The sequence below is a fragment of the Desmodus rotundus genome, chromosome 9, assembly GCF_022682495.2.
Source record: "Desmodus rotundus isolate HL8 chromosome 9, HLdesRot8A.1, whole genome shotgun sequence".
Taxonomy (NCBI): domain Eukaryota; kingdom Metazoa; phylum Chordata; class Mammalia; order Chiroptera; family Phyllostomidae; genus Desmodus; species Desmodus rotundus.
Genome location: NC_071395.1, coordinates 79,441,200 through 79,463,772, shown reverse-complemented (window position 1 = coordinate 79,463,772; position 22,573 = coordinate 79,441,200). Strand labels below are relative to the sequence as shown.

General features: G+C 44.0%; 2 protein-coding genes across 5 annotated transcripts in view; both read right to left on the bottom strand.

Moving 5' to 3' along the window:
- Positions 1-695: 695 nt before the first annotated feature.
- On the bottom strand, positions 696-7,572 carry RSKR (ribosomal protein S6 kinase related). Of its 4 annotated transcripts, none has more exons than XM_024565250.4 (12): positions 7,174-7,572; positions 6,549-6,797; positions 6,368-6,451; positions 6,166-6,234; positions 4,201-4,270; positions 3,869-3,973; positions 3,645-3,685; positions 3,401-3,428; positions 3,201-3,290; positions 3,025-3,113; positions 2,790-2,900; positions 696-2,341 (listed from the first exon to the last, which is right to left on the bottom strand). In XM_024565250.4, exons 1-12 carry the CDS (start codon positions 7,315-7,317, stop codon positions 2,120-2,122), a joined length of 1,302 nt encoding a protein of 433 aa, XP_024421018.3. In that variant the 5' UTR covers positions 7,318-7,572; the 3' UTR covers positions 696-2,119. The 4 variants fall into 4 exon arrangements, with proteins under 4 accessions (XP_024421018.3, XP_024421019.3, XP_045055178.2 ...); XM_024565251.4 differs by having other exon boundaries at positions 6,549-6,794; XM_045199243.3 differs by lacking the exon at positions 3,869-3,973.
- A 42-nt stretch (positions 7,573-7,614) lies between these two features.
- Positions 7,615-22,573, bottom strand: part of BLTP2 (bridge-like lipid transfer protein family member 2) — a 28,349-nt gene continuing 13,390 nt past the window's right edge. The window contains exons 25-39 of the mRNA XM_024565248.3: positions 17,658-17,815; positions 17,174-17,380; positions 14,190-14,289; positions 13,792-13,974; positions 12,700-12,821; positions 12,043-12,198; positions 11,835-11,956; positions 11,071-11,251; positions 10,349-10,435; positions 10,038-10,148; positions 9,764-9,899; positions 9,524-9,654; positions 9,241-9,342; positions 8,828-8,962; positions 7,615-8,406 (exon numbers count right to left, since the gene is read on the bottom strand). Coding sequence (XP_024421016.2) covers positions 8,224-8,406; positions 8,828-8,962; positions 9,241-9,342; positions 9,524-9,654; positions 9,764-9,899; positions 10,038-10,148; positions 10,349-10,435; positions 11,071-11,251; positions 11,835-11,956; positions 12,043-12,198; positions 12,700-12,821; positions 13,792-13,974; positions 14,190-14,289; positions 17,174-17,380; positions 17,658-17,815 — 2,114 coding nt within the window. The 3' untranslated portion in view covers positions 7,615-8,223. The remainder of the gene's footprint in view (positions 8,407-8,827; positions 8,963-9,240; positions 9,343-9,523; positions 9,655-9,763; positions 9,900-10,037; positions 10,149-10,348; positions 10,436-11,070; positions 11,252-11,834; positions 11,957-12,042; positions 12,199-12,699; positions 12,822-13,791; positions 13,975-14,189; positions 14,290-17,173; positions 17,381-17,657; positions 17,816-22,573) is intronic.

Genomic DNA, 22,573 nt, shown 5'->3' with positions numbered 1-22,573 from the left:
CCCACTGAGCCACACTAGCCAGGCCTCCTTTTATTTACTTATATCCCAGCCTCATTCCCAGAAGGCTTGCAAAGATGCAGATAATACAGTAAGATAAAACAGAAAAATGAGAATTAGGAAAATAAGGGTAGAAAATAAAGGAAACAAAGGAAGAACATAGCTGTTAGGCAGGGTAGATAGCAAACCAAGGTAGGGAGGGGAAGGGAGACATGTCTCACCCATTAATTCAGCAGTCCTGAGCCTGGTCAGATAAGATTGCCAGGTGTTCCGAAAATCGAAAGAAAGACTATGATAAGTGCAGGAGGAGGGAGCCTTGTGTGTATCATTTCCACTAGGTGGGAAAGGAAGCCTTTGAAACTGTATGTTAATACCAAGGTCTGGAGAAGGGAGGAGGAGGGGGAAATTAGAAACTGACTACAGGCATAAAACCCCTAAAATCCCAATGGTTGGGGCACACAGTGTAGCCAGGTGCTTGTTTGCACCTTTGTGCTCAAGTGTATTTCATAAATAGCTTACTATCTTATTTCCACTATACTTGTTGTCTCTTGACTGAATTCATCTCTTGAGAGTGAGACAAGAACCAAGGAGCGGGATCCCCCTAACTCAGGTCTCCCTGATAACTGTAGCTAGCATACAAAATACACAACATGAAGTCCTAAACCCTTGCTGGGGGTGGGCCACAATTTTGCTCTAAGTAGTCTAGCATCAATATGAAAAGAAAAATACAGTCAGTTGAATATTTAGTGTCTTTAAGGTAAAACCAAACAGCAATTCAGGGAAAGCACAACTAGGTTCAGAGAAAATTTCTCCTATCATCTTTAAAAAGAACATTACGAATTGTAATCATAAATACCCTTTACAGTATCTACAGCAATTAAATTCCATAGGGATTTGATACAGATTGCCAAAGTGCAATCCAGAAAAAGCAATTCTATACAGGCAAATAAAACACTAGCTATGTATAGGGAAATCTGGCTTAATCCCGGGACAGAATTAATAGAAGTACACAGAATATTTTACAGACTCCCTTTGGTCTGAAAAAAGAAATCAGGTATGACTGAATAATAATAAAAATGAAGCTTTTGAGAAGTTAAATAAAAATGAAAAGAAGTCAAATGACCAGAAATGTATACAAATTTAAGGTCCAGATGGTTTTCCTTACTAAAGGAAAAAGTTCTGAAATGTTAAGGTTGATGTCATGCCTCTTAATCCCTTGGTTCACCCATTAGAAACTGAATCCTGGGATGTCTAGGGCAATGATCAGTTTAAGAATCCTTTTGTCAGCCCTGGATGGGTAGCTCAGTTGGTGATACACCAGGGTTGCAGGTTTGATCCCAGGTCAGGGTATGTGCAAGAGTTGGCCAATGAATACATAAATAAGTGGAACAAAGAACTGATGTTTCTCTCTCCCTCTCTCAGATCAATCAATAAAATTTTTTAAAAAAGAATCCTTATGTCTTTCAAAGAGGTTTTGTTTTGGAAAAAATGTGGATACCCATTGCAGTTACCCTTAACAACATTTAACACACCCATGTTTCACTTCCTATTTATTCTCTTTCTCACATGAGGCTACTATGATTCACTTTTCAAATTTTTAAAAAATAAATTTATTACAGACTGGCTTTGTGCCCCCAGAACCGTATGATTTAGATACATATTTAGGGGTTGAAATATCAGCTTTTGAGACCTCCGAGAAATATTCATAGTGCTTCTGACAAGCCTGTTAAACATATAAATAGCCCCTTGGGAGTCCATGAAGTGTTATTATTGCTCAAGAAAGGAAAAAGGATGCAGAAAAGAGTGGAAAAGTGAAATAAGCCTCTGGCTAAAAGCTTCAGGGTTTGAGCACTGGGGAAATGAAACAGAAAGAGGTCAACACTCTGATCTGAGACGTTGAATTGAGAGGGGGGTTGTATGATGGGGGAAGGGCTAGGGCCAGTTATGGCTGCCGGTAGCAGAATGCCCAAGATTTAAACTCTGGTACAGTGCCTAGAAGAAGAACACAATGATAAGAGGTTACAAAGTAAAAACAAACTGGATCATCAAGGTGGTCATACTGAGTTGGCAGCGGAGGTGATCCTCAGGTTCCCAAATGGGCCCCTCAATCTAGTAGAGGGCCTCAAGTGGGGCTGGAGTGGACCAGGTAGGACTCCAGGTTACAGTCAAAGTCCTTGAACAGCATGGACTCTGATGGACTAGGCTGGGTAGCTTGAGTCTCCATGGCAAAGTTCACTGGCTGCTTCTGTAAGAGCTCTGGGTCAAAGGCCACACCCCGAAAAAAAGGGTGGACCTGGAAGTGATGCAAATGCCGTAGACGCTGGAGGGGATTCTGGCATAAGAGCTGAAGGGAAATAAAGCAACAAGGATAAGGGACTTGGATAGGAAAGGGGCTGTTAACAGGGATGCTGGAAAAGGAAAAAGAAGTTCATGGAGCCATGGAGGGCAGGAAAAAGAACCCTAAAGAGGAAAGGATTTCTAAAAGAGGGCAACAGGCTAATGTGGGGGCAAAGGCAGGAATAAAGGAGCTGTACTGGTAAGAAAGTATCACTGGCCCACTCTCAGAAGTGACCTGTTATGGATGGAGAGGATATTTGGAGGATCAGGAACTCAGGAATGAAGTTTGAAATGCTGGTTAGAGGACAAGTAGTGACATAGTACTTGATCAAGTTGGAGCCCTGCCCCGCAAATAATTAATCAGCAGAATGGGGAAATACCACTTAAATGACAGGGAAAGGAGAGAGTGAATGGTTTGTTTGGTAGTCAGGAAGGAAAGCAGTGCTCACCCTTACCTCATGGAGCAGAAGTGAAAGCCCCTGGTTAAGAGAAGCTGGGATCTCAGAGCCATAGTGGGTCACACTTGCCAACATGGCCACGTGATCTCTCTCTGTAGCCACTGGGAACTGAGTTAAGAGGTGTGGGGGGTGTCACTTCTTAGGAAGAAGGCAGGGTTTCCTAAGGTCTTCCCACCACAGGGCAAAAACTTTTCTCTTCTCTGTCCAGCACCACTACCATTCATTCTCTCACCTTTCCAGTTGCCAGAGAGAAAAGCAAGACACCCAGGGACCACCAATCAGCAGCATGGTTGTAAGGCCCTCCACTCAGGACCTCTGGGGCTACAGATTGGAAAGATACTTGTCACTGACATCGGCTGGCTATCCTCCTGCCCGATGCTTGCCCACCAGCTTTAGCTTTTTTCTTACCCATGTACTGAAGAGTGCCACAGATAGTATAGGCTCGAGCTCCCTGGGGCAGGTGGCGGGACAGACCAAAGTCTGTCAGTTTCAGATGACCTATAAAAGATAATGCAATAGCACCACTCTGTTCCATCCCTCATCAGCCATGGTTTATTCCCGAACTGAAATACCTCTCATTCTGGGGCTAGGAAAAGAAAACGACTTACCTCGTTTATCCAGAAGGATATTCTCCATCTGAAAAATCACAGGTGAGAAGTTATTATTCATCCTCTTCCTGTATGCCCCACAACTGAAGAAGATGCCCTACTCAACATACAGGTCTATATGGAAGGTCCTTGCCCATGAGGGCCCCAAGGTCAGCTGTTTTCAGCTACCCTGTGTTTTCTTGGACTTGTGGAACCTCTTACTAAGGCCCCTCCTCAGACAAAGGAAAAAAGCACTTAACTCTACCTTTACATCTCGATGGATGATGCCCAAGTCATGGAGATAGCCTGTGGATGACAGCAAGTGCATGGGGTGTGCTGCAGCTCTCCTGTCCTTTCCAATCACCCTGGTGGCCCCACCCCAACCCTGTCCCTGTTCTTTGACCTCTGGAGTTAGTACCAATTTTCTTCTTTCTGTTCCCCCTCCATTAACTCTTCCCTCATTTCCATTACCACTCCTGTTTCACTTACACAGCACCAGGACCAGCTCAGCAGCAAAGAGGCGGATGGAAGCCTCAGCAAAGCAGCCAACAGCGGACCACAGGGAGTACAGATCTGTGCTACAGTAGCTGCACACTGCAAAGCACCAGAAGTCTAGGCAAATTTGGGGCCTACCGTGCCTGGGCTCAAGGCATTATAGGCCTCCTGCCCAAACGGATGCCGTATGCTGTCTGTTCCCTCTCCCTCTGGGAGAGAGAAATGCTGTGAGGAAATAAAGCAAAGGCAGAACAAGCCAAAGGACGGATAATCTCAGCTGGGGAATATGATAGGACCTTGGGAATGAGGAGAGACCAGTCACTCACTAATGAAGAGGTGCCGTTTTCCCTGCCAGCTGTCCCCCAAACCGTGTACAAAAGGATGGTTGATCTGTCGCTAGGAGCAAAGAAAACAGGAAATTAGGGAAAAACAGGGTCACTGAGGATCAAGGCAGCCAAGAAGTCAGAATATATCTACTTGTGCAGAAAGGGAGCTGCTGCCCCACCTCTCAGGTTAGGTGAACTAAATTGGGACTGTCTGCCTGGTAATCCAGGAACCAGCATAATACTAAAGAACACACTGGGACATGCTGAAGAGATTTCCCTGGCACCGCAGCAGCATCTGGGGCACGTGGGCAGTTGCCCAGGCTGGGGAGGGGCACAAGACGGGGCTGAGCTTGTGGTGGTGTGGGGGGCGGGCAGCAATAGCTGGAGGAAGTCACTGCCACCAGTCCCAACCCCCACCCCAGCACGAGAAGCAAGAGGGGGAGGAGGGGATAGAGAGGGGGAAAGGGAGGAAGATATTTTACTGTACATTTTACTGAGGAGGTGCATTTTACTGTAGAACCAACAGAGGCCGTAAACAAAGGTAACTGTGCCATCAAATCTCAGCGACAACACAACAAATGCTTCTTCTGAAGGGACTAGACCCTCTGCAGGGAGGAGTCTTGTGGGGTGTCTCTCAGAAACCCATGATAGCAGCAAAATGGCAGAGAAGGTGGCTCTACGCTCCCCTAGGATGTGCCAGGTACAGAGGGCAGTGTACCAATGCCTCTGTAATGGGGGGAATCCTTCCCTTTTGTAGTAAACGCTGAATGTATGTTCACTCAAGCCACTTGCTTACGTAAGTGCCATCCCTGATTGCTAAACTGTCACCTAACAGTTCAAGTTTGGCATGTTCTTGCAGTTAGTGCTTGAAACTCATCATAAACATCAGGCTTTTTAAAGTTCACTTAGCTGTTTTTGTCTATTAGACTTATTTTATCACCAGACCATAGTGGCAGATACTTTGTTTTTAAACACTTACTAATGGCTCAGTACTGATTTGACCTTTCCAACTCTGTATGTGTTAACAGATTAATTTTATGTTTGTATGTGCATTTTAACATTTCAAATCCTAACTTTTATTACAGGAGCTATATGTATTTTTTGAAAAACAAATTAAAAAATTTAGATGAGCAAAACAAGAAAATAAACACTGGTTATTCTACTAAAAATCAAGAATTATAGTTAATCGCCTTGATGGAAATCCTTATTTTTTCCTACGTATTATAAAAATATTACATAATTCTTCTCTCCCCTCCCCCTTTCCTTTTTTTTAGTCATTCTAGTAGGAATGTAGGGCTATTTAATTCTGGTTTGAACTTGCAGTTCCCTGGTAACTAAGGATGTTGAGCATCTTTTCATGTGTTTATATGTGTACATATGTATATGTATATACAGGTCATTCAGATATATTCTTTTGTGAAGTAACTGTGGGTACCTGTGTTCACATTTTCTTAAGTAGTCTCCTGTTTTGTTTGTGGTTGTTTCATGGGTGAGGGTAAATCCACTCCCTCTATTCCATCTTGACTGGAAGCAGAAGTTCCTACATTGATTTTTAAGTGTTTTAAACACACCTAACCCAATCTTATATTCCTAGAATACAACTTGGTTGTGATGTATTTTCATATTTATGTATTGTTGCATACGGTTTAATATTTTATGATTTTTGTATCTACTTTCATGAGTGAAACTGGTTTACAGTTTTTCTTCTCTGAAAATGTCCATGCCAGGCTTTGGTGTCAAGATTATGCTGGCCTCATAAAATGAGTTGGAAGAAGTTCCCAACAACAAACAAAAAAAAAGAACCTAGACTAACCCCGCTAATACTACTTTTCCCTGGGATCTACTTTGGTTGGATCAGAGAGATGGGCAGAACCAGGAAAAGCAGGACAATTGTACAAGAAAGGTACTTTCTCCACCTATAGTTTATAGGTCTTCTGAGGGTCCTTTCCAGGGCTCTGTGCATACCTGGATGCTAACCTCCTCTTTGCACTGCCTCAGGATGTCCCTCTGGAGGACCTTGACCTTGGGCACCACCTGTAACAGGACAGGAATGATGACTCCCAGAGGGGAATAATGCTATTGAATTGTTTATTCCTCCCAACCTTTCCAGAATCAAAACTGGAGACAGAGACTAGAGAATAATGTGGAAGAGTACCTAGGTCCCTACCTTCACTGCAAATACTGCTTTCCGGCCACAGTCTAGCACCTTGAAGACAGTTCCAAAGGAGCCTTTAGCCACAAGGCCTAAAATCTGTACAGAAAAATGGAGAACAGAGCAGTTGAGACTCTGGTCCTTTCTAGATTTCTCCCCCAAACTGAGATGTCTTCCAGTGATTCCATTGACCTACCTTCAGCTGCCGATGCCCCCTAAGGGGCCTAATGGGAAACTCCGGCAGAAAGAGGTTGATGATCTGAGGCACTGGCCACTCAGACAGAGGCTTCTCTATTAGCGGTGGGGCTGGCTCCAGGGGCTTCTGGTGCTGGCACTGATGCCCCCGTAGTCCCCACAGTTCTTCCAGGCCTGACCTGGTGGTCCCCACACCTGACCAGAGGCTCTTCCAGCCTCGGACCCAGGGGCCCTGGAGGTTGCCACCCTGCTGAGAACCAAGGGAGGCCCCTCTAAACCTGCACCTGAGGCATTACAGGTTCAGCAGGCACTCCCTCTAATAGCAACCCTAGAAATATATTTTTGAGACCAGGCAAAAGTGCCACCATTATTCTTGCTTTGGGCCAAGGTCTAGATTTCCTGAACGTGATTCAAATCCTCTACGAAGGCAATATTTGGACATTTTCTCCATGAGGCATCCAAGATTCAGCCTGCACCTCCCAGTATGGGGCTGGGATACTTTCACAGCACAGCCTTCCACCCCCACAGTGGGCATCACTAACACACTCCCCACCAGTCATTTCTCAGGCTTAAGCCCCGGTCTTCTTCACCTCCCCTAGACAGGCTGCCAGACCCCCACAGCCTACCTCAAGAGGAGCAGCCGCCTGGGCATGTTGTCCCTGCCGACAGCTCACTATTCCCATTCCCAGCCTCTGCCTCTTCTCTCCTTTCGCTAAATCTGCTGTCCCAGTTACATAAGCAATTCCTCCCCCTGATGTTGCATTACACATGAGCCCTGCCTCTTGCTACTCATGACTAGAAATGCAAGTGCTGCAGCCAAACCTCACCCTTATCCCCAAATCCTATTACCCCTGGTCAGAACAGGTTTATAGCCAGAACTAAAATGTGCAGAGACCTATCAGCATAGGGCCAGTGTCACACAGGAGCTGGGAACTATCTGTGATACAGTTTGAGGCAGGAGGGAAGAGGCTACCCTCTTTAGAGTGGCAGCTAGAGTATGTATATTAGGTTGATTAGGATATAGACGAAATGAACCCATACACTCAACACAATTAAAAAGAACAGCATCAAATTTAAAATATATTTTTTTCTCTTTAAATCATTTTCTTACCATTCTGCAGGGCATATCCCAGGGGGACCCGTGGCCAGCCCTGGCTCCCATTGCCATCTCCCCAAGTGAGCTTGGCACAGATTGTGGGAGGGGCTCATTCCCCCCGAGCACTAATCTTCATACAAGGCAGTGGAATGAGGGACAGGTCAGCCCTCTGCCCCCAACTTTCTGGCACAGGGGAAAGAGCAGCTATACTTAGAGAAATATATATGTATTTATATATGTCTATTTATAAAAATTTATCACACTTGATCAGAACTGTCCCTCACCCTTTCAGCTGACCCCAGAGGAACCAGATCCTCCTAGGGCCACTCCCTGGGTCTTGCTCTCTTGATGCCTCTCTGGCCCTGAGCCTGCTGATCAGTGTGAGGTAGAACTCAGCATTATTATCCACCACTCCCTGCAGAGAACAGGCCAGCTGCTAAAGAGTAGTGCCTCTCTCTGCAGTACCCTGTGGGATCCTAACCCCAACAAATCCTGATGGATAAAGGGAAGTGCCTCCCACCCCACAAGTCTCTGGGGCCTGAGCCAGATCCTGTACTGCAGCTACTCTTGGATTGCTGGATCACTTGCGCCTGCCAAAAATGGACTTCTTGCCAGGGTTCTTGTTGCCCACACTTAAACCGATGAGGAGCCGGGCTTTTTCCTCTTCTTCCTGCTGTTGCATGTTGAGGTCTGATTTAGTTTCTAGTTTTCCCCGGACCTCGGACCCTGTTGCAGGCTTCAGCCTTAGCTTCTCTTTGATTACCTGATAGGTTAGAGGAGTAAAAGGGAAGGTAAATATTAGTGAAACAGGCAGAATAAATCACAGTGAACCAATTCAACGATTTACTAAATTTACACAAAGGCACGATGGAGCAATTCAAATCCTAAAATGACCTCTGCTTTCAAGAAGCTTACAGCCTAACTAGAACCCATTCTAAACCTGAAGCTGTGTCAGCCCTCAGTTTCCTAAAAATCAACAGTAGTTAACTTATACAAAATAGTAATCACTCAATTTAATCATCTGAGTGAAGTCATGGAGAGAACAGAGATAAAAGATGCTCACTTTATTCACCTGCCCCATCCCAAGACCGCTTGTTAATACATCCTGCAATGAAATGCCCCTGGGCCGAGGGCATGTTTGCCAGACCCTGCTAACCAAACAGCCAAGAACTCTGCTGGGATACCTGGGCAACCAGGGCTTTCCGGCTGTCCCTCTTGACAGCCATGGCAAAGTCTAGCCATGTCCACGTGTTGTTGTGGTACTCCAGACAGGGCAGCACCAGGTTAAGGTCGCCCCAATCCACACTATTCTTCTCACCCTGCAAGAGAAGGATGGGTAGGGCAGAGAAAGAAGGGAAAAAAATGTCAGCTGCCATTTTTAGTTCAAGCCAGGACTTGAGTCCAAGACTAGTACCTTCCCGTAGCTGCAACCTACAAATACTGATTTCCCCTTACTTCAGGCTGATATTGGGAGCAGAGAAAACTTGTCACCCATCAGTCAACTTCACAAGCTGGACTATCTCCCAGTCTTAATCTATGATGATCTTATCTGGTTCCCTTCCCACCCTGTTCTAGAAAGTGCTGCGGAGGAACAGACCTTGTAGCTGACACACAGTGGAACCTGTGGAATCTTTATGTAGATGAAGGAGTTGTTCATCGCAGCTCGCTCTTTCATCTTGTCAATATCATCCACAGGGTGCTGGGAAAGGCCAGAAAGGAGTATGAGCCCCTGAAACTTAGGACCCCAAACATCTCCGTCTTCTTTCACATCTGGAGGAGACTCAAAGGCAACAGAAGAAATCCCCAGCCTGGCCTAACAGAGTATCCTAGGACTCTTCCATTTTTTTTTTTTTTTTTACCATCAGGGGCACGTCCAGTACCTCAGGGGCTTTGCGAAATGACCTTCTGACCCCAGAACTCCGATTCAAGCCCTGTGCCACACCCTTCCCAGGGCCCAGTGCTGCTGCATCATCTGTTGCAATCAGCTGTCGAGGCTTCACCACTGGTATTCCTGTGAAAAAGCAAGCACACCAGCTGTTGTCCTCTTTCTGAAGCTTCAGCTGTCTCTGAGTCTGCTAGGCTACCCCAGTCTTCTGGAGCTCCACAATAAAAGTTCTCACCAGTAGTCACCAGTTTGGACTTATCTTCCTCATCACCAACCTCATCATCTTCCACACTTCGGCCAGGAAAGAAAAAGCCCATTATTCTATGGAAGAACTGGTGTGTCAGCTGGATGGTGAGAGGCACCACATTTACCTAAAGAGGAAAAAGGCTGAAGAAGCAATTAAGTTCAGACATCATCCCTGAGTTTACCTACCCCTAACAGCATAATGCAGCACACAGATAGCTTTGACTGCCCTTTGTTCCTGGATCCCCAAAAGACTGTTTACTAACCTCAAAGTGCTCCTTAACAGAGATACCCCCAACGGGGGGCCGGACTTTGCTGAAGAGACGGAGGGCTAGCTGTCGCCCAGACTGGCAGGAGCTCTGGGGCCGTAGGACTACCTGTGGGATGGAGTGATAAATCAACCCCCGAATCCTCTACAGACGAAGAGGAGAAGCATTGGTCTTGCTAAGATGGGCAAGCTCTCACCATCTCAGATCACCGCACTCTTTCCCATAGTGGGTTTATATGGAAGGACCATCACAAATGGGCTGTACTAGAAAGTACATGAATGGGCTAGGAATGGGGAAATAAGACTTGCCTTATAGACAGCATTGGGGAGGAGGTTGTTCATAGTGAACCAGCCCAACTCCAGAAGATGTTCTGCTGTGTCATCAGACTTATTCACCTATAAAGACAGATTGCCCCCCCGCCAACCCCCAGTCCATTATAGCAAGCCTTTCTCAGGCACTTTGCTAGAGAATTGCTATATGTCCTATTTGTTTTCAGGTTCTCCATATGCCTAACCCCCAACTTTTGATATCTCTTTCACCTCATATAGTCAACGTTCCCTCTAATCCTGTATTTCTCATGGGTGCTACCAGCCAGGGCACTAAATGCCAGGAGTACTTCCCAGTTGCTATGACATTCAAAAATGGTCTCATTCATTACCAAACACCCTGGAAGGGGGCAGGGGGAGTGAGGAGGAATGAACAATGTCCTGTCCTCCATACCGTGGATAATTGCAGGAGAGTTTAATGCCAGTATAGTAAAATTAAGGTTCTGTTCCAAGCAGAGCCACACTTCTAGGGATAAGATTATTCACTGAGGAAAGCATTTGATCACCTTCATCTACATCCGCAATATTTAACATTACAAACATGTATCTAAGGGGAACGCTGCTCATGTATCATTAATGAACTTTACCATCATCAATAGTTAAATAATAACTAACTCCATTTCGTTTCTTTTTGTGAGTTACACTCACGATAGGTCAGTGCCTCTCAATACAGCTGCCTTTGTGTGGCTGTGCATATCCACTACCTTGCTATAGAGGAACCGCTGCAGCTCCAGTTCGGCGATTCCTAGCTGTCCATCTTCCTCCGTTAGGCGCCATCGTGCCTGAGCAAAGTAGAACTCAGTGCGACGGACCACGCTCACATCTTCCTGCTGCTTCCGCAGCTCCATCTTGTTGGCCTGCTGCAATTGGAAATCCTTAAAACACCTATAAATGGACAGAAAGGTCAGAGCCAATAAGGGTAACAGCATGTGGGTCACGGGTGGAGTGAAATGCTCTAGAATGATGCAGGAGATAAACCCAGAAATGGACCTATTCTGGAACAGCTATTCTCTAAATCTTTTTCACTGGATTCACTGCTCCTCACACCCTGCCATGGGATTACAAATCCCATCTTTCAGTACTAAAGCTTCTTAATCATTTTTTGAAGTAATTTCTATGAACTAATAACCCCTATGATTATATCTACAATTGTATTCCTTACTGATCAACTCAAGATATTTTACTTTCAGTTCAGCTACACAGTATTAAGACAACAAAAGTGATCTTTCCCACTACCCATTTTTCTCCTTTCCCAGGAGGCATTCTACTGATGATCCAAAGGAAAGGCTCTTTTGTTCTCACCTTCTTGGCTATGTTCAGTAAGGCTCATTCAGGAAGAGGTGCCTGAATCTACTACATCAGCCTTTGATCACGCGCCAGGCCTAATAACTATCAGAATGTGGGCCGAGAAGAGAAATTGACTCCATCCGGGGAACTGAAAAGGGGCAGAAAGAGAGTGCTGTTTCACCTGATGAGGATATTCAGCTCTTCGCTTTCCAGCGTTAGATTGGCCTTCTCCTGGTTTAGCTGCAACTGAAGCTTTTGGTTCAGGTCCAGAAGGTTCTCATTCTTGCTGTCGTCTTGCAAAGACTAGGGAGGCAGAACAGGAGAAACTGAGAGATTGCCCTCCCCCTAGGAGATGTCCCTGTCCTCAGCCTGCCCGGGTGACTGACTACCTTCATGATAGAATACATCTGCTTTTCCAGCTGCCGTATCTGGGCCACGTGCTGCCGCACGGCCTCCTGCAGATGCAGTATGCTGCTGCGCTGCTCCTCCGGATTGCTAGAGATCTCAAGCTGGAACCTGACCCGCTGCTTCTTCTCACTGTGCTCCTAAAGGAATAAAAAAGAAAATGAACATGATTTTACAATAGACAAATCTTATAGTAAATTGAAAACAGAAAGAACAACAAATGGGGATCTCTTCTGAGAAGCTCATCTTTATCTGTCATCAGCAGCAGCAAGAATAAGGAGAGCGCCCGTGCAGAAGATCTGGTAATTGTTGTATTTCACAATAAGCCAATCAATCCCACAGGGTAGGGATGGTAGGGACGGTGGAATCGGGGAGCAGTTACTGTTCTTAGACGTATTTAAATGACTGAGTAGAGAACTGACCGAGAAACACAAGTAAACAGGCTCTATGGCCACAGGGACACTCAGACCTTTCCTAGATAAGTGAAACCTCAACTGCTGCTGTTGACTAATGGATGATGTACCAACCGCAAGGCCCTTTTTCAGTCTGAAACGTGGCTTTTCTTAATGGACTCCAAATAAAGCACGAGGCCTGGGGGTTCCTGCGAGGATAACTGGCATCCTGTAAGAGCCCGCGCTCACCTTCCGCTTGGGTTCTACATGGAGCAGCAGGTTGTTCACAATGTCCAGGATCATGGCATACTGAGCTGGGTTGGTGGAGATCTCCAGCTCATGATGGATGAGGGTGAAGGTATCCACAGCCCCTAGGTAATGGTTAGCAGCTAATTAAGAGGCTCAAGGTCCTCTTTAAATATCTACCCCCCTTCTTAAGCCATATTTGGAACCACTCCTACTAATTAACCCCATAGAAAGGGCTTGGTGAGAAATGCTCATGGGTAGAAATATGTTTGCTTATTTAAAAATCAAACAATACCCATTCTTCACAGTTCTCTCCAAGAGTACAAGTTTGTTTGTTGTTTTTTACAACATACTAAAATGGTTTATTAAGATAACATTAAAAAAAAACCAATTCATGTGAAACATACAGGCTATTGGCAACCACTATCCTAAAATTATGTAAGTACAAATAAACGTACTGCAATGTGTGAAATTCTAAGTTTTTAAACCAGAATATTTCTATACTAACACACATTCATATTAATGACACATAAAAAAAATAATTTATTACAAAAATAAGTTATACTCGCCTCCAGCTTACAATATAAAACAATTTTATTTGCAGAAATGCAAAATGATTGTTTGCCATGAGCACTGTGAATATATGACAACTCTAATTTTCTTGTTAAATTTGCATTTCTGGGGAAACCGGTGTGTATAAGACCTTAAGTATAATAAGCTCTGATCTTCACTGTGGTGCCTGTTGGGTTTGTGATATAACTGTAGTATCCCTTTGGGGAAGGGGAAAAGGGATTCCTTTATACCAAGTCCTAATTAAACTATAATTTCACTTTTGACTTTTAAGGTATCAACTTTGGACTTGGCAAAAAAAATCTGAGGGTGATTCAATAGAGGATGCTTCACTACTGAACACTCACTGTAAGAGTACAGGTTATTATATCATAGAAGAACTTACAAAATGTAGACAAAGTGAAAAGTTAATGTCCAGTGCACAGTAGGGCTTTTAATAGCACCACTGCCTCAAAATCACTAAGGAAATAACTACGGTCATAAATTCCTTAGTACCCCCCTAAAAGCCTTTCAAGCTCTGAATACCTTCCTGCTTCTTTAGGAGATCTTCCTTTTCTTGCTTCTCATGAACTTCAGGTGGCTTAATCTGAGTTGCCAGTTCAGGATCAATGTCATGGCTGTAACTAATATAGTACATTCGGCAACTGCAGCGTGAAATGATCCGCTGGACTTGCTGGGCTTGTTGTGCCTCAGCTGGCTGGTTCCAATCTGAGAAGAGGTGGGAAAGAGATAAGAGAAAGACATGTCAATAGAGGTATTCTGAGAGCCTCCCAGCTAGCTATGTGTGATGTCTAGGGAAATCCAGACACTTGCTTTCAACCTAGCCTAATACATTAGGAGTAGGAAAGGAAATCAGCATCCTTTGGGATGCACATTTGCTCCTAACCATATAACCGTATGATGAGGAAGAGAAGAGAGCTGACCTGTGGTGGTGGTAACCATGCCTCCCACTGCTTGCCCGCTCTCCATCAACTCTTGCACAGAGTCCAGACTACGCTGCCGGTGCTCCTCGATATTCTTCACCTGAAGACAGAGAGATAGGCACCTTTAACTCCTGGGGGATCATAGCTTGTCCTGGCCAACTGGGTCACTGATCTCCATGATGCAAGTAGTTATACTAACTATCTAGATTCACAAACTATCTGAATTTCCATTTCCTGGAATAGCTTAAAGGCTCTCTCAAGGTAGAGGACACATATGTCTTCTTTTGTGGCCCAAACCACCCAAATTCTGTGTTACATGCACATTTGCCAGGCCCACAGGCCTAGGGCCAGAAAAACAAGCTAGGATAAAATCAAATCATGTCCTACCACACATCCATTAGGATGGCTAATTATCAAAAAGATGGAAAATACCAAGTGTTGACAACAGTGTGCAGAAATCAGAACTCTCATGCGCCACTGGTGGGAACGTAAGGGTACAACCACTGTGGAAAACAGTGCAGCAGTTCCTCAAAAAATTAAAAATAGAATTACTATATGATCCAGTAATTCCGCTTCTGGATATATCCCCAAAAGAACTGAAAGCAGGGTCTGGAAGGTATATTTGTACACCCATGTCCACAGCAGCACTATTCACAATAGCTAAAATATGGAAACAAACCAAGTGTCCATCGGTGGATGAATAAATAAGCAATATGTGGTATTTATGTACAATGTATTCATCCTTAAAAAGGAAATTCTGACATGCTACGACATGGGTGAAACTTGAGAACATTATACTAAGTGAAATAAGCCAGTCACACACACACACACAAATACTGCATGACTCCACTTACGTGAGGTACTTAAGAGTAGCTAAAATCATACAGACAGAAAGTAGAATGGTGGTTGCCAAGGACTGGGGAAAAGGGAAAGTAGGGAGTTATTGTTTAACAGGTACAGTTTCCATTTTATAAGATAAACAGTTATGAAGATAGAGTGCGGTAATGGTTGTACAACATTTTGAATATATTTAATACTACTGGACTATACACTTAAAAATGGTTAAGAGGGTACGGTAATTTTATAATGTGTATTTTACAACTTAAAAAGTTGGAAAAAAAAATCAAATCATGTCATAAGCAAAATTTTCACCAAAATCAAAATTTCCCACCACTTCGGTATTTATGTTTTTGTGTTCTTGCTCTTTTCTGTCTTCAGAGAGACAACCATTCTAACGTTGTTGCCATGGGGGAAGGGGACTGAATTATTTTGACTCTCTCTGCCTAGCTGGAGTCAAAGTGGATAACAGAATGAATAATATAGAAGAACATAGGCAGGTCTGCCAAGTCACACAAAAATGTATATAGGAAAGGCAAGATCAAAGTCCCTCCCACCTAAGCCAAGGACATTCCACTCCAATACTAATAGCATAGCCTGGGCGGGGGCATGACAGGGGGAAGGGTTCATGTGCAAAAGAAGGCACGTCTAAAAGGAGCAGAGGCCCAGCAAATGCAATATAGGTAAATCTAGCATATCTCATCCTGCCCACCTCTGCATGAATATTTAACACCTTCTGTGCCCTCCTCCTGAGGCTACTAGTAAAGGACACTAGTGGCCTGAACCATACTTCTAATATATCAGCATGTCCTCTACAAGTATCAATAACCTAACCCTCACTTGGCTTGACGTCTGATGAAATGCTTATTACTTATATAATTAAACTAGAGATTGCCTGGATTGAGCAACTGGACTAAACTCAATCAGGTCACTGGAGTTAGAAGCACCAGCCAAGGAGGGAGAAGGGGATTAGCTTTATCCCCATTGACTATAGAAGGGCAAATGATGTTATCACATTGCATCTAGTAACTCATTTGGTGGACCACGCCCAGCACAATGTGAACACTTAATACCTGTTAAATAAGTAATGGCAATGCAGACTATTGACTGGATACATCTCATAACCATTAGATAGCCCAATAAGAATATTACATCCTATAAATTATAGCACAAATTCAGTTTTACCAAGAAGCTGAAAAGATTTACAGCCACTACTCAACCTCACCATCTAACAAAAACATCTTGACACAGATAGATGCCCCCACCCACATACTGACCTAAAAAAAAGATAAGACTACCTTCCATCTGAATGAAGCTTTATATTTTTCAAAGTACTTTCTCATTTGATCTTGTCAAGGTGAAGTATTAGAACTCCATCTGACAAATAAAAGTGACTTGCCCAAGGGCTCATGGCTACTACGCTGGCAAAGCTGGCATTGGAACTCTCATAATCTGATTCCTTTCTATTCAACCTTCCTGCCTTGCTGAAACAGCCACTCAGTCATCTTCACTGGGATCAGAGAGCCCCGATGGGTGTGGCTCAGTGGGTTGGGCATCATCCCACAGACCAAAAGATCACAGGTTCCAATCCCAGCCAGGGTACCTGTCTGGGTTGTTGGCCAGGTCCCCAGTTGAGGGCATGTGAGAGACCACAGATTGATGTCTGTCTCCCTCTTTTTCTCCCTCCCATCCCCTTTCTATTAAAATAAACAAAATCTTCTTTAAAAGATTTTGAGAGAGAGAGAAAGATCAAAGTCGGACAGACAGCTTACCTAAAATTCTGACTTATTGCCTATTTTCAGGCTTCCTGCCTATTAGTGTGATATTAACAGGGGTTAGCAAACTTTCAAAAGTAAAAAAGTTCCAACCCATTTTAATCTAGCGCTGGGCAATGAGAATTTCCCTTGCAATGAAAGAGAATAGCATGAGATTTTTTTATTTAAAGAAATGCTATACTCACTGACACACAGATCAGAGACTACCTGTAATTCCTACATTCAAGGTGTTACCAGCCTCATTATTCTGCTAAGCTGGCAGCAATAGGTACTGTACTGTCAAAGAATCTTGCAATTATTCTGGGTGGAAGGGGCCAACAACAGGAGAAAACAGGATGTAATGGGTCCTCCTTCCTCGCCCTGTTGACTAACCTCTAACCAGAGCTGTCGGCCATCCTGCTCAGTGGGGCTGCTTTCAGTGGTGGCAAAGTACTGCATGCCATCCAGTAGGCAAGTCCAGGATGTCTTTTGCTTCAATGTGTCACCGTACCAGGCTGGATGATGTTGACACTGCAGCAGCTGAGCTTTAGCAGCTGACACAATGACACAGCCTTCTGTTTCTGCTCCACGAAGAACCATCTATGTCAGAGAGAGAAGCAAAATCATAGCACCAGTGCCACCAAGAAAGATGAGAACAGTCAGAGAAGTATAGCAATGATTACAGCTGGGTCCAATTCTGGTTTACTGAATGAACTCTACTGGCTTTTAGATATGGTAGGGGTTATCCCTGATACCTGCTGCAAGGAATAATTTTGGGGAGCTCTATCTACCCATTTTTACTTAGAGGTGGGGGAAGGCAAACACATATGATTATGGCCTAGCCCAGTGTTGGGGTGCTCTGGTAAAGAGATGGTACCTGGCAGTTGACCAGCTCAATTAGGCAGTTTCGGTTATATATATCATCCGTCTGGCAGGCAGCAATGCCACACAACTGGTCACTCACACCTGACTCGTCTTCTGTGAACACTACAAACCTATCTGTCTCTTCAATCAGCTTCTGCAACATATAGGCACCTGGCAGAGAAATAGGAAGGAGAAGTAGTCAGTCTCAAAGGGATAAAATCCAAACTGATCTTCCTTCAATTTTGCTGGCTAGCTAAGGGCTAGAACATATTCTCCCCAACCTGCAATTGCAGCCCACCCTACCCCACCCCACCCCTTGACCTCTCAGAAAAAAATAAGGGCTGCAACTTCACTTTCTCCTCAATTGTAATAAAAGAAACAGATTCCCTCACTGGCCAGTGTGGCTCAGTGGACTGAGCGCCAGCCTGCGAACCAAAAGGTCATTGCTTCAAGTCGCTGGTTCAACTCCAAGTTAGGGCACATGCCTGGGTTGTGGGCTGGTTCCCCCGTTGGGGGCCTGTGAGAGGCAACTGATCCATGTGTCTCTCACACACTGATGTTTCTCTCCCTCTCCTTCTCCCTCCCTTTCCCCTCTCTAAAAAAAAATAAATGAAATCTTTTTTTTTTGCAGGGATTTATTTATTTTTTAAAAATATATTTATTGATTATGGTATTACAGTTGTCCCATTCCCCCGCCTTCACTCCACTCCATCCTGCCCACCCCCTCCCTCCCACATTCCCCCCTATAGTTCATGTCCATGGGTCATACCTATAAGTTCTTTGGCTTCTACATTTCCTATACTATTCTTACCCTCCCCCTGTCTATTTTCCACCTATCATTTATGCTACTTATTCTCTGTACCTTTCCCTCCCTCTCCCCCTCCCTTGTTGATAATCCTCCATGTGATCTCCATTTCTGTGGTTCCGTTCCTGTTCTAGTTGTTTGCTTAGTTTGCTTTTGTTTTTGTTTTAGGTGTGGTTGTTAATAACTGTGAGTTTGCTGTCATTCTTTCTGTTCATATTTTTTATCTTCTTTTTCTTAGATAAATCCCTTTAACATGTCATATAATAAGGGCTTGGTGATGATGAACTCCTTTAACTTGACCTTATCTGAGAAGCACCTTATCTGCCCTTCCATTCTAAATGATAGCTTTGCTGGACAGAGCAATCTTGGATGTAGGTCCTTGCCTTTCATGATTTGGAATACTTCTTTCCAGCCTCTTCTTGCCTGTAAGGTCTCTTTGTAGAAATCAGCTGACAGTCTTATGGGAACTCCTTTGTAGGTAACTGTGTTCTTTTCTCTTGCTGCTTCTAAGATTCTCTCCTTCTCTTTCATCTTGGCTAATGTAATGATGATGTGCCTTGGTGTGTTCCTCCTTGGGTCCAGCTTCTTTGGGACTCTCTGAGCTTCCTGGACTTCCTGGAAGTCTATTTCCTTTGCTAGAGTAGGGAGGTTCTCCTTCATTATTTGTTCAAATAAGTTTTCAATTTTTTGTTCTTCCTCTTCTCCTTCTGGCACCCCTGTAATTCAGATGTTAGAACGTTTCAAGATGTCCTGGAGGTTCCTAAGCCTCTCATTTTTCCGAATTCTTGTTTCTTCACTCTTTTCTGGTTGGATGTTTCTTTCTTCCTTCTGGTCCACACCGTTGATTTGAGTCCCAGTTTCCTTCGTATCACTATTGGTTCCCTGTACATTTTCCTTTGTCTGTCTTAGCATAGCCTTCATTTTTTCATCTAGTTTTCGACCAAATTCAACCAATTCTGTGAGCTTCTTGATTACCAGTGTTTTGAACTGTGCATCTGATAGGTTGGCTATCTGTTCACTGCTTAGTTGAATTATTTCTGGAGCTTTAAAGTGTTCTGTCATTTGGGCCATTTTTTTTGGTCTTGGTGCTTCTGTTACTTAAAGGGGTGGGGCTTTAGGTGTTCCCCGGGGGCGGGTAACACTGGTCGCTGCACTGTGAAGCTGTACGTGGGGGAGGGGCTGAGAGGGAGCAATGGCGCCCGCTCCACTCTCTGCCGGTTTTGAGTCACTCCCTCTGCTACCCACAATCAAATTGGGCCCCTCTAGTGCTGGTTCCCAAGTGGGTGGGCTTGTGCACACTCTAGGCCCCTGTGGGTCTCTCCAACGACCTCTCCTGTGAGGCTGGGAGTTTCTCCTGCTGCTGCCTCAACCCCCACAGGTGTTTTCACTCAGAGGTTTGAGGCTTTATTTCCCCGCACTGGAGCCCTGGGTTATGCAGTCTGCCTTGCTCCCCACCGTTCGTCCCGGTTTATCTGTGAGCGACTGTGGGGCCACGGGGTGCTACCCGCCGCTCTGCCTGCCCCGTTCTCCGCCACTCTTGAGTCCAGCCCTCTCGGTTTATCTGTGTGTAAATGTGGGGCCGCAGGGTCTGCTAGTGGTCAGACTGCCTGCCCCGCTCGTCCCACACTCCGCCAGTCTCGGTCCTGCCACAGCAACGCAAGTCCTCTCCGCCCTTCCTACCAGTCTGGATGAATGTTTATTTTTTATCTCCTTGGTGTCAAACTTCCTTGCCGTTTGATTTTCTGTCAGTTCTGGTTGTGCGAGGAGGCGCAGTGTGTCTACCCACGCCACCTTCTTGGTTCTCAAACAAATGAAATCTTAAAAAAAAAAAAAAAAAAGCAACAGATTCCCAAGAGAAACTATGTAAATAGTAGCATTTTTTTCTCTTAGACATAGCCACCTCTGGATTACTCTAGGATCTCCACCCCACCCATTTTGTTCCTTACAGTTTTCAAATTATTTGAAATGCTACTTGTTGACCACTCATTTCCACGTGAAACCTCTCCCTTGCCATCAGTGTCATTGAGTTCTAGCTCTAATGCTCCCTCTAGACCTTCTGCTTTCTCCCAGGTTTAGAAGTAAGTATCTCCTAAGGCCTATCCTTGGCACATTCCCTTCTCTTTCCTACTCTTTCTTCTAATGAATCTGTCTAACGGTGTTTGGGGTAAGAGCACAATCTCCAGACTTAGATGAGTCTGCCTCTGCTCAAGATCCTATCTGCCAGTGACTTGATTGTGAACCTCAGCAGCTTGCTTTAACCTGTGTTCTGTTTCCTTGTCTGTAAAATAACAGTAACTATCTCATAAGGTTGTTGAGAGAATTTAATGGAATAATATGTGAAAGTATTTTGCAGAGGATCTGCCACACAGTAAGGAACTATTATTATCTCCTTTGCGTTAACTCTTAACTCTGTGTTAAAATTCCCAAGTTTCTATCTCTAGCCCTAAGCTTTTAGACTCTCATTTCCAGCTGTTTGTTAAACATTACCTTGATGGACTATTTGCATCCAAAACTCAGTATGTCCAAATCAACAGGTCTATACCTTCTCAACGCTGTTTAGCCTCAAATTTTCTCTCTCCCCATTTTAACTCCTTTTTCCAACCAGTTGCCAAATCTCTTATATGCACAAGAACATTTCTATCCGTCCCCGCATCTTCATGCCCACTGCCTCTACCTAATTCAGGCCCTTGTTGCCTCTTGTTGAGAAACCACAAGTTTCCTCATTTGTTTCCCCATCTACAGTTCCTTCCTCTCCAGTCCTTCTCTACACTACTGCCAGATTTATCTTCCTAAAATTAAAACTCTAATGATGACACACCCTTATCGAAAACTTTCAGTAGTTCACTACTGTGTACTGAGTAAGAACAAAAAACCCCTCAGCCTTGGACCTGGCTGGGTAGCTCAATTGGTTGGAGCATCATCCTGACATGTCAAAGTTGTGGGTTCAATACCCGGTTAGGAAACATACAAGAATCAACCGGTGAATGCATAAATAAAGTGGAACAACAAATCAATGTTTCACTCTAAAGTTAATAAGTTTTTTTTTAAAGCACGTAAAATCTTTAAAAAAACAAACAAAAAAATTCTTTAGCCTTGTATGAAAGGCTTTTGATGATCTACCTCCAGCTTTCCTTTCCAGCATCTTCTCTCACTCCTCTCTTTTTAGTACTCTCTAGGCCAAACAGACTGTTCCCTCTCCTTTGAACATCCTAAGCTTTATCAACTCCACTCCCTCGGGATGTTCCCTCTGCCTTGAATGCCTTTCCTCCCCATTTCCACATGTTCAAACCATACTAAGCCTTTAAAAGTCCAGCTCAAATGCTATTTCCTCAATAAAATCTTCCGAGTGCATTCTCTCCTTCATTGCAGTCAAGAACTTCCACGTTCTTTAATTTCTTCCTTGTGGCATTTATCACTTTTCACCTTGTTCTTAAACTCACCATGAACTTGCACTCCTCTGTACTTGTTATTCCCTCTCCCTAAAATGCCCTCTCTTCCGTCCTCACCTGTCAAACTCTTACCCATATTTTAAGACCCATCTCCATTATCATCTTCTCTGTGAAGGCTTTCTAGACTTCCCTACGCTGATTTAAATGCTTTCTTCTTGAACATTCTTACAAAGCATTTTCATAATTAAATAATAACTTGCATACCTTTATAAATACTAGTTTCTATGCCTCCTCCCATCTTTGTATCCCTAAAGTCTAGGGTGATGTCTGGTACATTATAAAACTTCAATAAAGCTAAAATGAATCTATGGGTAAATGAGTGACTGAGTGAATGAGTGAACTAATCTTAGCTCATCCAGAGGTGACAACTTGTTGAGGCACGTTGAGTATCATGTGTTCTACATTCATCATTGAACCCAACAGTTTTGTGCTATTAATTACTCAATAAACATTTGTTGACTGAACAAAATAATTTACTAAAATATAAGACAATTCTCTAAACCTTTGCTTTTTTCCCTTACTCATCCCATGTTGGCCCCAACACTCCTTCCTGATTCTCCTCCTGACCACGGGACTAGATGCTTTAATACCCCATATCACTGTTATGTAAGACTTCGGTGGCCTAATATGGAAAAATAATGGTTTCATCTCTATGCTTAGATGGAACCAGCCATG

Bases quoted from the DNA above. Each gene is read 5' to 3' on its own strand.
- RSKR (XM_024565250.4), bottom strand. From the start codon at position 7,317: ATGTGTAATGCAACATCAGGGGGAGGAATTGCTTATGTAACTGGGACA. The intron at 6,235-6,367 runs GTAGGGACCTAG...GTCCTGTTACAG, and splicing joins AAGCAGTATTTGCAGTGAAG to GTGGTGCCCAAGGTCAAGGT. The intron at 3,974-4,200 runs GTGAGTGACTGG...GGTGCTTTGCAG, and splicing joins AAAACGGCACCTCTTCATTA to TGTGCAGCTACTGTAGCACA.